Below are 14579 nucleotides of genomic sequence, written 5' to 3' on the forward strand. Positions count from 1 at the left end.
GAAACTTTCAAACTAAATGTTGGTCTCTCTTTGATCAGAGATTTAAAACTCAAAATTAACTTGCCTAAAACACATCTTTGAAGATTTTTCTCAAAGATTCATTTCTTCACCTGATTACTAAAGTATGTGTAACTATTCGTTTATCATTTATATTGAAGTTTATTTTCTTACTAAATAAATTACGGACTTGCTTTTTGATTGTAAGTTAATGATTATAACGCTAAGGTCATTGCTGGGGTTGGACCCAGTGCAGCAATTCAGAGTCACAATAACAAATCAGAAACCATTGATAAAAGTAAGAGAATTGGATAGAATCAAGTTAACTGGCAAATCAGCCAAATATTGAAATCCAAACGAGCAAAAAATCTAGCTTTGCAACTGAGCTCACCATTGATCTTTTGAGGATAGATTGCCTTAAAATTCAAAGCAAACCATTACATAATAGAATGCTATCAGCAGAAATTAACGTCATGATATGCAAGTCAACAACATCTCAGATTCAGATTCAGTTTATTGTCATTTAGAAACCACAAATGCAATGCAGTTAAAAAATGAGACAACGTTCCTCCAGAATGATATCACAAAAGCATATGACAAAACAGACTACACCAGGAAATCCACATAACGTTTGGCAATCCCCAATCCAGAGTCCAGAGAGGCTGCTGTGTATTAATATCGCGCTACCGTCTTAGCGCGTTCCACGGAAAGGAGCTCCAAATCCACCAGACAAACAAGACCAAAAACTAAAGCTACAAGACCTGCACAAAACCACGTAGTTACAACATATAGTTACAACAGTGCAAACAATAGCATAATTGATTAAAAAAAACAGACTATGGGCACAGTAAAAATAGTCTAAAGATATTAAAGGACTACAAGTTCAAAAGAAATCACCACACAGTTTCTACAAGTCCCCAGGCTCCCGACAGACTCGCCATCCCACGCCAGCGGCAGAAGGGAATACCCCCGCTATGGACTTCCATGGCGCTGCCCGACTCAGCCTCGCAGATGCAGCACACACCAAAAGCGACCTGACCGCAGCGGACTCTGAGTCCGTCGAGCCTCCGAGCCGACGACCATCCCCTCCAGCACAGCTTTTCCGAGCACCATCCTCTGCCGAGCGTATTATGACGGCCCCGCCAACGGCCATCAGTAACACGACCCCAAGGACTGGGGGTCTGTTCTTACCGGCAGAGTCCCGGACCTCACAGCAGCAGCAGCAACGAAGAAGGTCTTCCTGGAGATTTCCCGAAGTTCTTCCATGCTCCCACATCCGTTTTCAATCGATTCTGATTGCGCACGGCACCCCACTTCACGAATAACAGATAATCAGCTCCGGAGTGGCTGCTGCAAGCTGCGTCGCACCGCCATCTTGGAATCTATGATCACCTTTGAAGATTTATGAGTAATATGCCCAACTAACTCAATCTACAATATCTTTAACTGCACCATGCCCCACTGCCAGGACCTAAGTACGTTATGGAAACCCATCTGTTAACTTACACTGACATCACTGACTCCCAGTGTTTTACTAGTTCTGAGTTCTCTCAGCATTGACCTGAGCTGGAATTTTTTTTTGTCACTTCTTCTGTCACTGGACATTAATATAAATAAATGGAATAATCTTCGCCAAAGAGCGTGATTTTGGCTTTACCAATCTCAGCCAGAGTTTTCTTAACAAATGCTCTTACCTTGGTCCTGAAGCTGAAACTTTCTGTTGCTTGTTGTAACGATTCCTGAATCACTGGATCCATTTATGAGAACGTGAAAGTCTTTGAATTGTATAATGTCACTGGCTGAGAAATTACATCCAACGTTATAGCCACCCTGCTGAATGTAGTTCCTACATTCCACTGCTGGTTCTGCGACATACCTGCAAAGAAAAGCAAATAGCCATATTTTCTGTTATGAGTGGGAAATTAAACATTGTAAAAGTTATACTTACAAAATGATAAGAAGAAAGAAAGATAGTCTAAAAATTTATACGCATAGTACTGTTTATTTATCGGTGCTACTTCTTTGAAAAACAAGTATTTTCAGAATGGAACTTGATGAGATAAATTCCCTGCTGAATCATAGCCACTTTGAAGCATTAACTGGAAGCAGCATCTGATTATCTGGTAACATTCTGAGGAAACTGATTAATCTGAAACACAGGAGTTCCTGCAGATGCTTCTTCTTCAACCATTCACTTTTTCCACTTATCACCTCCCAGCTCTCATTTCATCTCCTCTTCCTCACCCATCTACTTCCCCCCTCACCTGCTTTCACCTATCACCTTCTGGCTTGTACTCCTTGCCTACCCCACCGGCTTATTCTGACTTCTTTCACAGTCCTGATGCAAGGTTTCTTCCTGAAACATTAGCTCTTTATGCTGCTCCATAGATGCAACCTGACCTGCTGAGTTTCTCCAGGATTTTGCATGTGTTACTATGGGTTAATCTCAGTTGTGATGCAAGGTTTCAACCTGAAATGTTGATCATTCTTTGTTCGTCACAAATGCTGCTTGGCTCACTGAGTTTCTGTGGCACACTGTTGTTGCTCCAGATTCCAGTGCCTTCAGTCTCTTCAAATTCAAGTTCAAGTTTAATTATCATTCAACAGTACATGAATATAGCCAAATGAAACAGCGTTCCTTCAGGACCAAAGTACCAAACACATTACCAACAGCACAAAGCATAAATAGCAAATATGGTTATGATTTCAGAAAAAAGCATACAGTCACAAAGAAAATCAAATATAGACCAAGTCCCTGAGTGGCATAACTATAGATTGTCCTGGTCCAGCTTGTTCATCCTCTGGCTGAACACTGGAGGGCTGGACCAACAGGAGTGGCCAGCTCCCTACCCTGCAAGGAATCTAGTGTGTACCACCAAGACTCTCGCAGAGCATGTCGGTATCTTGTCTCTTAGTCAGTGGCAACACAGCTCCCATGCCTTTGATTTTGCCAATGAACCAGTGAACCGGACATGCGGCATTGTGAATTACCAATGTCCATCGGGTCTGTGATACCAGTAAAAACATTCAAGAGAATCACTCGCTAAATTTATTGGACCGCGCATCTTCTCGGCAACGTGGCGTAAACACAACTGCACGCAATAAATCCAGCTGCATCACTATTGAGCAACTCACTGATGGGATAGTACTGCAGTACTTGCATTAGTACCATCCAGCACTAACTTGCAATTGTGAGAAAGACGTAAGGGACAAACAAATGCACCTTTGATCGGGCCCGGTTTGGCCAATGTGTCCAAGCACATCATCATCTTTTGGATTTTTGTATCAAGATTAATCTGCTCTTGGAGATTTGGGGATTTTTCAAGGACAGTTAAAATGGCTTAGTCAAATTGGCATTCCTAATTTGAATTTTTGGAAGAGATAATTTAGTATGTTGATGAGGATATTGCAGCTGGCGTTTTCTATGTGGGCTTTAGTAAGGTCCTGCATGGGAGGAACCTATCTAATCCAGGGCAATTTAGTGCACTGGATTTAAAATTAGTTGGGTAATAGGGGATAAGGGGTTGTCTGTGACCTATGGTTGATCAAGGAGGTCAAAGCTGGAGCACTCACTTACTAAATACTTTATCAATCTGGACAACATATCACCTGCAGCACCAGGGTCCGAACATGCTTGACCACTGCTATACTATGATTAGGAATGCCTACTGTTCCATGCTTGACATGCCGGAATTGGCCATTAGGAATGAGGTGAAGCTTTGGAATTTAGAGGGCACAATTCTAAAATGGGTGCAGGAACAGTGTGATCTGGAAGGGGGTGCAGGAACAGTGTGATCTGGAAGGGGGTGCAGAAACAGTGTGATCTGGAAGGGGGTGCAGGAACAGTGTGATCTGGAAGGGGGTGCATTATATTTTGTAAAAGGCAAGGAAGGTCCAAGAAGTAGATAAAAAGGAAAAATAAGCGATATTGGGATTTTAACAAAGATATAAAGGCCTTGGAAAAGTAGTGGAACATTCTATCTAGACTCTCGCAATGAGGAACTTCAGTTCTGTGAATAGGCAAAAGAAGTTGGTGTTGTTCTTCCTGGAACCGGAAAGTTTGCAAGGAGATTTGATAGAGGTGTTTAAAGCAATAAAGAGAATAAAGAGCGTGGATGGGGAGAGCCTGCTTTCATTGAAGGTGACTGGCCAAGAATCCAAAAGTGACATGGTAGGTTCTGACATGCATTGCCAGAGGTGATACTGGAAGCAGATTCATTTGTAGTTTTCAAAAGGAAGCTGGATAAATATTTCTTTAAAAAAATAGAATTTCAAAGGCTGTTGGGGTAAAATGGGATGGCTTGGAGGCAGGGAGTGAGATAAGGTGGATTGTTCTTACTTTGAGGGGACGTATAGATTTGATGGGCCAGCTTCCTTCCATTCTTTAATCTTTAATTCTGTGATCCTTAATGTCCTAAGATTACCAAAGTACTTCTACATTAAATACTCCCAGAATGAATTCATGGAAGTCCCCAGATGACTTCAGGTGGTTGGTATACTCACCAGTGGTACATGGTGTATTTTATGTTCCCTCCAGTGATGTTCCATGTACACGTCATATATTCTTCATTGTGGACAATACAATTCACATCTAGAATGGAGGTAGAAGAGGGACTTACTCATTGTGCTCAAACTATCCAAACTTAAGCAAAATGTAACTAAATTTTTAAAATTTCAGAGCTGATAAACCAGATTCTCTACAGATCCTTGAATTTCCAACCAGCCTAATTTTGAAGTCAGCAACACTGGAAATAAAGAGGGTTGAAAAACAACATGATGGATACACAAAGATTGTAAAGGGATCAGAATAAGTTTGCCCAGAATAGGAGAATGCGGCCTGCAGTTAATAACGGGTGATTTTAAGATTAATCTGGAAATGTAACATCGCATTTCTCATGGGTGCATCCACTGTCCATACTTACTGCTTATATTCCCACAAAACTGCACACAAAGAAAGATGGACAAACAATCAATCTCAAAAGACAACAAATTGTGCAAATACAAAAAGAAAAAATAAATAAATAAGTAAATGATAAATATTGAGAATATGAGCTGTAGAGTGCTTGAAAATGAGTCCATAGGTTGTGGAATCAATTGTTCAGTTGCGGATGGAGTGAAGTTATCCACTCTGGCTCTGATGGTGGAGGGGTAATAACTGTTTCTGAACCTGGTGATGTAGACCTAATCCTCCTGTACCTCCTTCCTGATGGCAGCAGCAGGAAGTGAGCATGGTGAGGGTCCTTGATGATGGATGATGTTTTCCTGCAACAGTGTTTCATATAGGTGTGAATATACGTTGCAGGAGAACAGCCATGTGACTGTAACATGGAAAATCCACTTAACATAGAGTTGGGATGTTGGCGGAAAGACAGAACCGAAAGAAGCTGCAGAGGGTTGTAAATTTAGTCTGTTCTAGCCTACAAAGTACCCAGGACATCTTTAGGGAGCAGTGTCTCAGAAAGGCAGCGTCCATTATTAAGGACCCCTGGCACCCAGGGCTTGCCCTTTTCTCATTGTTACCATCAGGTAGGAAGTACAGAAACCTGAAGGCACACATTCGGTGATTCAGGAACAGCTTCTTTCCCTCTCCCATCCAATTCCTAAATGGACATCAAATCCTTAAACATGACCTCATTTTTTCAATATATATTTGTTCTGTTTTTGCATGAGTTTTAATCTCCAATATTCATATACTGTAATTTATTTATTTATGCTATGTTATGTATTGCATTGAATTGCTGCTACTAAGTTAACAAATTTCACGACACATGCCGGTGATAACTTGATTCTGATTCTGAATGCATTATCTGATTGCAGTTTTCAGGCCTACCAAAGGTAATTGACTAAATAAATAAAGGACAGAACAGGCAAATGAACAGTGTTGTACATTTCTACGATTCCAAGATTATACAGTAATGTTGTTTACCTGTGATAAAATTTCCCCAGTAAGCAGGGAGGCTCCACCCACTCCACAGCTCAGTTGTGCCACAATATATGTTAATCTTGCTTCTCACTTGAAAGGTGTAGAGCTTCTCTGGATCCACACTCACAAAATTAAACTTTGTCTGCGCCGTGACTGATACTTTCTACATGGAGAAATCATGAAAAAGTGGAATGTAGTCAAATGTGATGATGAGTTTAAAATCGAAATACAGTACTTAACAATGTGTCCTCAATCTCAATGCTGCAATATCAATGGCTCTCCACAGGGCTTTAGACCACGACAACACAAACTCCTACGTCAGGATGCCATTCATCGACTGTAGCTCAGCATTTAATATCATCATTCCCACAATCCTGATTGAGAAGTTGCAGAACCTGGGCCTCTGTACCTCCCTCTGCAATTGGATCCTCGACTTCCTAACCGGAAGACCACAGCCTGTGCGGATTGGTGATAACATATCCTCCTTGCTGACGATCAACACTGGCGCCCCTCAGGGGTGTGTGCTTAGCCCACTGCTCTACTCTCTATATACACATGACCATGTGGCCAGGCACTGCGCAAATACCATCTATAAATTTGCTGATGATACAACCATTGTAGATAGAATTTCAGGTGGTGACGAGAGGGCGTACAGGAGTGAGATATGCCAACTAGTGGAGTGGTGCTGCAGCAACAACCTGGCACTCAACATCAGTAAGACGAAATATCTGATTGTGGACTTCAGGAAGGGTAAGATGAAGGAAAACATACCAATCCTCATAGAGGGATCAGAAGTGGAGAGAGTGAGCAGTTTCAAGTTCCTGGGTGTCACGATCTCTGAGGATCTAATCTGGTCCCAACATATCGATGTAGTTATAAAGAAGGCAAGACAGCGGTTATACTTCATTAGGAGTTTGAAGAGTTTTGGCATATTAACGAACACTCAAAAACTTCCATAAATGTACTGCGGAGAGCATTCTGACAGGCTGCATCACTATCTGGTATGCGGGGGGGGGGGGGGGCACTACTGCACAGGACCAAAAGAAGCTGCAGAGGGTCGTAAAGCTAGTCAGCTCCATCTTGGGTACTGGCCTACAAAGCAACCAGGACATCTTCGGGGAGCGGTGTCTCAGAAAGGCAGCGTCCATTACTAAGGATCTCCAGCACCCAGGGCATGCCCTTTTTTCACTGTTACCATCAGGCAGGAGGTACAGAAGCCTGAAGGCACACACTCAATGATTCAGGAACAGCTTCTTCCCCTCTGCCATCTGATTCCTAAATGAAAACTCAAACCTTGGACACTATCTCACTTTATTTAACATACAGTATTTCTGGTCTTTTGCACATTTTTAATCTATTCAATATAAGTATACTGTAATTGATTGATTGATTGATTGATTGATTTATTATTATTATTTTTATTTTTATTTCTCTTCTAAATTATGTATTGCATTGAATTGCTGCTGCTAAGTTAACAAATTTCACGTCACATGCCAGTGATAATAAACCTGATTCTGATGTTATCAGTTATTGTCTGAAGACAAATGAGACTGCCAAAACCTAGAACAAAGCACAGAATGCTGGAAGAACTCAGCCGGTCCGGTAGCATCTGTGGAGGCAAAAGGTAAAAGCTGATGTTTATGATCAAGATCCTACATCAGCTCTGGGATGGAAGAGGAAAGACTGCCAGTGTATAACCATAAGGGGGATGGAATGGAGAGATGGTTCATTAATCCAAGGGATAGATGCTGGTTGAACCAGGTGGGGATTGGATGATGGGCAGGTGGGATCATGTGATTGAGGGGATTAGGAAAGGTGAAAAAAGAAAGTAGAAAATTAAGATGGATGGACACAACACGTAAAATGCTGGAGGGACTCATCAAGTCAGGCAACAACTATGGATGGAAATGGACAACTGATGTTTCAGTTCGAGAACCTTCATCATGGATGCATGAGTGTGCATGGGACAAGAACACTAGGACAGCATGGAAGTGAGTAGGGGAGTTAAAACTTTTTGCAGTCAGGAACACAAGATGCCCATTGCAAAGCACAGGGGCTCTGCAAAACAGTTGCTTAGTTTATACTTGGTTTCAATAAGTTAGGGAAGGCCACATTATGAACACCAATTACAGAAAGCAGTCAACGGGTGACCAGAAAACTACTCACTCACTAACTAGATACCCTGCTTACAGCTTAACTCCATGGTCACCCTAATTTTACCTTATTGGAGACATCTTCCCTCCCCTCTCTTTCCTGCAGCTTAACAAACTTCATTTCTCTCCTTTCTAGGTCTAAGGCAAGGGCTTCTGTGTGAAACGTTCCCACAGTGACAGCCTGTCCTTCTAAGAAGTTCCAGCTTTTTCTTTTATTTTAATTGCCAGCTCATACAGTTTTTTTAAATCTTCATTAAATCAAATTTTGTTTGATAACATTAATGTTATATATTTTAATGCCATTCTGCAATGACAAGCTGTTGAAAGAAAGTTAATAATCAAGTGCTCCAAGTCAAATTGGGAAGCTGGATGTAGAATAAATCTCCCTTCACCCAAACTCAACTTTGGGAGTATTCTTACGTACTTGCATTTTGAAAATAATTGGAAAATACTTCATTTCTAAACCCTTATGACTGAGCAGATAATGACATTGTGGAAATGCATTGTTTTTGAGGATAAATGGGACTTAAGGAAGTGATAAGATACCTTTGAGAACTACTGAAAACTCAATCAGTCCATATGTGGTGTATGAGAAAATAGCAAACACTACTGGAAATAGCACAAGGAAATTTGAAAAAATATCATGAACAGGTGAAATGATAAAATGCGACAAACAAATCAGACACATATAGATGCAGACGATCCTTTCAGTTTCATGGAGTAATGTGGTGATTCCAGGCAGAGAGACCAGGATATCAAGATCTTTCCCCAAGCCGTTTTGTTTCCATGAAACAGCTTTAAACTGATATCATTTTAGTTGGAACAGGGGCAAGATTTTCACACAGAGGGTGGTGGATATATGGAATGAGCTTCCACAGGAAGTGGGGGAGGCAGGAACAATTACAACAGTTGAAAGACATTTGGATAGGTTTATACGTGTATAGGAAAGTTGTAAAGGGATATGGCTGAAATGCAGGCATATGGAACCAGCTTAGGAAGATATCTCGGTTGCCATGTACAAGCTGAGCCATAAGACTTTATGATATGGGAACAGAACTAGGCCATTCACCCATTGAACCTGCTCTACCATTCCATCATGGCTGATTTATGTGCATTATCCTATAGCTCTATGTCTATTTTACCAGCTGTAAAGCAGATGGCCTTCAGTGTGAGGAAAGACCAACAGAGATCCAATCCAGTTGCCAAAGGGAGGAACCCTTCATCTTAATTGACAGTGACAGGTGTTACACCACTTCTGCTGCTCTAACCCACTCTTCAGAGTTAGTTATTAGCCTCGACAGGAAACTCGTGTTCATGGCGTAGTCACTGCCACTCTGTACCTGCCACTCCTTGTTCTTATTATTCCGGTGCCTGATTTCATATTCCAAACATCTCTCTGTGTCCATTGGAGCGTCCCATTTCAGGAGGAGACCATTGCTTTCTGAAGTATTGACTCTCAGGTTTCCAGGTGGAAAGGGTTGCACTGAAATGTAGCAAAGAATTTTAGTCCTGTTAGAAAAGGAGCTTAATCCAAGCTTATCAGAGTGGAGCTTCGTCAGAATTTTGGCATCAGTTCAAATTCAATCCGAAGATTGGATATTGCAATTTCCTCATCTGTAGGATATGGATGAAAACTTCCCACATCATTAACTATCCAGACATATTAGCTACAGATCTGTACATGTGTTTGATTGCATACCATCCAGATGATATGAATTAATCTGAAATAAAAAGCTGGAGTCAACAATGGTGATCATGAAACTTTCAAAAGATAAAAGATTAGCTTTATTTGTCACCTGTACAGCAAAACACAAACTGAAATGTGTACTTTGCATCAAATCAAATCAGTGAGGAGTGTGCTGGGCAGCCTCCAAGTCTCTCCATGATTCTGGTGCCAAGGTAGCATGCACAAAACTCACTAACCCTAACCATATGTCTTTGGAAAGTGGGAGGAAAGCAGAGCACCTGGAGGAAATCCAAACAGCCACAGAAAAAATGTACAAACTCTTCCAGCCAGTGGAGGAAAGTATATGTGGGTTGTTAGCCCTCTGAAGTGTTATGTTGAGCACTATGCTACCATCCCACCTGAAACTTTCAAACTAAATGTTGGTCTCTCTTTGATCAGAGATTTAAAACTCAAAATTAACTTGCCTAAAACACATCTTTGAAGATTTTTCTCAAAGATTCATTTCTTCACCTGATTACTAAAGTATGTGTAACTATTCGTTTATCATTTATATTGAAGTTTATTTTCTTACTAAATAAATTACGGACTTGCTTTTTGATTGTAAGTTAATGATTATAACGCTAAGGTCATTGCTGGGGTTGGACCCAGTGCAGCAATTCAGAGTCACAATAACAAATCAGAAACCATTGATAAAAGTAAGAGAATTGGATAGAATCAAGTTAACTGGCAAATCAGCCAAATATTGAAATCCAAACGAGCAAAAAATCTAGCTTTGCAACTGAGCTCACCATTGATCTTTTGAGGATAGATTGCCTTAAAATTCAAAGCAAACCATTACATAATAGAATGCTATCAGCAGAAATTAACGTCATGATATGCAAGTCAACAACATCTCAGATTCAGATTCAGTTTATTGTCATTTAGAAACCACAAATGCAATGCAGTTAAAAAATGAGACAACGTTCCTCCAGAATGATATCACAAAAGCATATGACAAAACAGACTACACCAGGAAATCCACATAACGTTTGGCAATCCCCAATCCAGAGTCCAGAGAGGCTGCTGTGTATTAATATCGCGCTACCGTCTTAGCGCGTTCCACGGAAAGGAGCTCCAAATCCACCAGACAAACAAGACCAAAAACTAAAGCTACAAGACCTGCACAAAACCACGTAGTTACAACATATAGTTACAACAGTGCAAACAATAGCATAATTGATTAAAAAAAACAGACTATGGGCACAGTAAAAATAGTCTAAAGATATTAAAGGACTACAAGTTCAAAAGAAATCACCACACAGTTTCTACAAGTCCCCAGGCTCCCGACAGACTCGCCATCCCACGCCAGCGGCAGAAGGGAATACCCCCGCTATGGACTTCCATGGCGCTGCCCGACTCAGCCTCGCAGATGCAGCACACACCAAAAGCGACCTGACCGCAGCGGACTCTGAGTCCGTCGAGCCTCTGAGCCGACGACCATCCCCTCCAGCACAGCTTCTCCGAGCACCATCCTCTGCCGAGCGTATTATGACGGCCCCGCCAACGGCCATCAGTAACACGACCCCAAGGACTGGGGGTCTGTTCTTACCGGCAGAGTCCCGGACCTCACAGCAGCAGCAGCAACGAAGAAGGTCTTCCTGGAGATTTCCCGAAGTTCTTCCATGCTCCCACATCCGTTTTCAATCGATTCTGATTGCGCACGGCACCCCACTTCACGAATAACAGATAATCAGCTCCGGAGTGGCTGCTGCAAGCTGCGTCGCACCGCCATCTTGGAATCTATGATCACCTTTGAAGATTTATCAGTAATATGCCCAACTAACTCAATCTACAATATCTTTAACTGCACCATGCCCCACTGCCAGGACCTAAGTACGTTATGGAAACCCATCTGTTAACTTACACTGACATCACTGACTCCCAGTGTTTTACTAGTTCTGAGTTCTCTCAGCATTGACCTGAGCTGGAATTTTTTTTTGTCACTTCTTCTGTCACTGGACATTAATATAAATAAATGGAATAATCTTCGCCAAAGAGCGTGATTTTGGCTTTACCAATCTCAGCCAGAGTTTTCTTAACAAATGCTCTTACCTTGGTCCTGAAGCTGAAACTTTCTGTTGCTTGTTGTAACGATTCCTGAATCACTGGATCCATTTATGAGAACGTGAAAGTCTTTGAATTGTATAATGTCACTGGCTGAGAAATTACATCCAACGTTATAGCCACCCTGCTGAATGTAGTTCCTACATTCCACTGCTGGTTCTGCGACATACCTGCAAAGAAAAGCAAATAGCCATATTTTCTGTTATGAGTGGGAAATTAAACATTGTAAAAGTTATACTTACAAAATGATAAGAAGAAAGAAAGATAGTCTAAAAATTTATACGCATAGTACTGTTTATTTATCGGTGCTACTTCTTTGAAAAACAAGTATTTTCAGAATGGAACTTGATGAGATAAATTCCCTGCTGAATCATAGCCACTTTGAAGCATTAACTGGAAGCAGCATCTGATTATCTGGTAACATTCTGAGGAAACTGATTAATCTGAAACACAGGAGTTCCTGCAGATGCTTCTTCTTCAACCATTCACTTTTTCCACTTATCACCTCCCAGCTCTCATTTCATCTCCTCTTCCTCACCCATCTACTTCCCCCCTCACCTGCTTTCACCTATCACCTTCTGGCTTGTACTCCTTGCCTACCCCACCGGCTTATTCTGACTTCTTTCACAGTCCTGATGCAAGGTTTCTTCCTGAAACATTAGCTCTTTATGCTGCTCCATAGATGCAACCTGACCTGCTGAGTTTCTCCAGGATTTTGCATGTGTTACTATGGGTTAATCTCAGTTGTGATGCAAGGTTTCAACCTGAAATGTTGATCATTCTTTGTTCGTCACAAATGCTGCTTGGCTCACTGAGTTTCTGTGGCACACTGTTGTTGCTCCAGATTCCAGTGCCTTCAGTCTCTTCAAATTCAAGTTCAAGTTTAATTATCATTCAACAGTACATGAATATAGCCAAATGAAACAGCGTTCCTTCAGGACCAAAGTACCAAACACATTACCAACAGCACAAAGCATAAATAGCAAATATGGTTATGATTTCAGAAAAAAACATACAGTCACAAAGAAAATCAAATATAGACCAAGTAACTAAGTGGCATGACTGTAGATTGTCCTGGTCCAACTTGTTCATCCTCTGGCTGAACACTGGAGGGCAGGACCAACAGGAGTGGCCAGCTCCCTACCCTGCAAGGAATCTAGTGTGTACCACCAAGACTCTCGCAGAGCATGTCGGTATCTTGTCTCTTAGTCAGTGGCAACACAGCTCCCATGCCTTTGATTTTGCCAATGAACCAGTGAACCGGACATGCGGCATTGTGAATTACCAATGTCCATCGGGTCTGTGATACCAGTAAAAACATTCAAGAGAATCACTCGCTAAATTTATTGGACCGCGCATCTTCTCGGCAACGTGGCGTAAACACAACTGCACGCAATAAATCCAGCTGCATCACTATTGAGCAACTCACTGATGGGATAGTACTGCAGTACTTGCATTAGTACCATCCAGCACTAACTTGCAATTGTGAGAAAGACGTAAGGGACAAACAAATGCACCTTTGATCGGGCCCGGTTTGGCCAATGTGTCCAAGCACATCATCATCTTCCTGGATTTTTGTATCAAGATTAATCTGCTCTTGGAGATTTGGGGATTTTTCAAGGACAGTTAAAATGGCTTAGTCAAATTGGCATTCCTAATTTGAATTTTTGGAAGAGATAATTTAGTATGTTGATGAGGATATTGCAGCTGGTGTTTTCTACGTGGGCTTTAGTAAGGTCCTGCATGGGAGGAACCTATCTAATCCAGGGCAATTTAGTGCACTGGATTTAAAATTAGTTGGGTAATAGGGGATAAGGGGTTGTCTGTGACCTATGGTTGATCAAGGAGGTCAATGCTGGAGCACTCACTTACTAAATACTTTATCAATCTGGACAACATATCACCTGCAGCACCAGGGTCCGAACATGCTTGACCACTGCTATACTATGATTAGGAATGCCTACTGTTCCATGCTTGACATGCCGGAATTGGCCATTAGGAATGAGGTGAAGCTTTGGAATTTAGAGGGCACAATTCTAAAATGGGTGCAGGAACAGTGTGATCTGGAAGGGGGTGCAGGAACAGTGTGATCTGGAAGGGGGTGCAGGAACAGTGTGATCTGGAAGGGGGTGCATTATATTTTGTAAAAGGCAAGGAAGGTCCAAGAAGTAGATAAAAAGGAAAAATAAGCGATATTGGGATTTTAACAAAGATATAAAGGCCTTGGAAAAGTAGTGGAACATTCTATCTAGACTCTCGCAATGAGGAACTTCAGTTCTGTGAATAGGCAAAAGAAGTTGGTGTTGTTCTTCCTGGAACCGGAAAGTTTGCAAGGAGATTTGATAGAGGTGTTTAAAGCAATAAAGAGCGTGGATGGGGAGAGCCTGCTTTCATTGAAGGTGACTGGCCAAGAATCCAAAAGTGACATGGTAGGTTCTGACATGCATTGCCAGAGGTGATACTGGAAGCAGATTCATTTGTAGTTTTCAAAAGGAAGCTGGATAAATATTTCTTTAAAAAAATAGAATTTCAAAGGCTGTTGGGGTAAAATGGGATGGCTTGGAGGCAGGGAGTGAGATAAGGTGGATTGTTCTTACTTTGAGGGGACGTATAGATTTGATGGGCCAGCTTCCTTCCATTCTTTAATCTTTAATTCTGTGATCCTTAATGTCCTAAGATTACCAAAGTACTTCTACATTAAATACTCCCAGAATGA

The 14579-nt window shown here is 41.5% G+C and overlaps 1 protein-coding gene across 3 annotated transcripts in view; it reads right to left on the reverse strand.

Moving 5' to 3' along the window:
- Positions 1–14579, reverse strand: part of LOC140734229 (interleukin-13 receptor subunit alpha-2-like) — a 70146-nt gene that overhangs the window by 19289 nt on the left and 36278 nt on the right. For all 3 annotated transcript variants that reach the window (XM_073057918.1, XM_073057917.1, XM_073057919.1), the window contains 5 exons: positions 11852–12033; positions 9414–9556; positions 5924–6083; positions 4501–4588; positions 1692–1873 (listed from right to left, as the gene is read on the reverse strand). In XM_073057918.1, coding sequence (XP_072914019.1) covers positions 1692–1873; positions 4501–4588; positions 5924–6083; positions 9414–9556; positions 11852–12033 — 755 coding nt within the window. The remainder of the gene's footprint in view (positions 1–1691; positions 1874–4500; positions 4589–5923; positions 6084–9413; positions 9557–11851; positions 12034–14579) is intronic.

Source organism: Hemitrygon akajei, chromosome 10, assembly GCF_048418815.1.
Source record: "Hemitrygon akajei chromosome 10, sHemAka1.3, whole genome shotgun sequence".
Lineage (NCBI taxonomy): Eukaryota > Metazoa > Chordata > Chondrichthyes > Myliobatiformes > Dasyatidae > Hemitrygon > Hemitrygon akajei.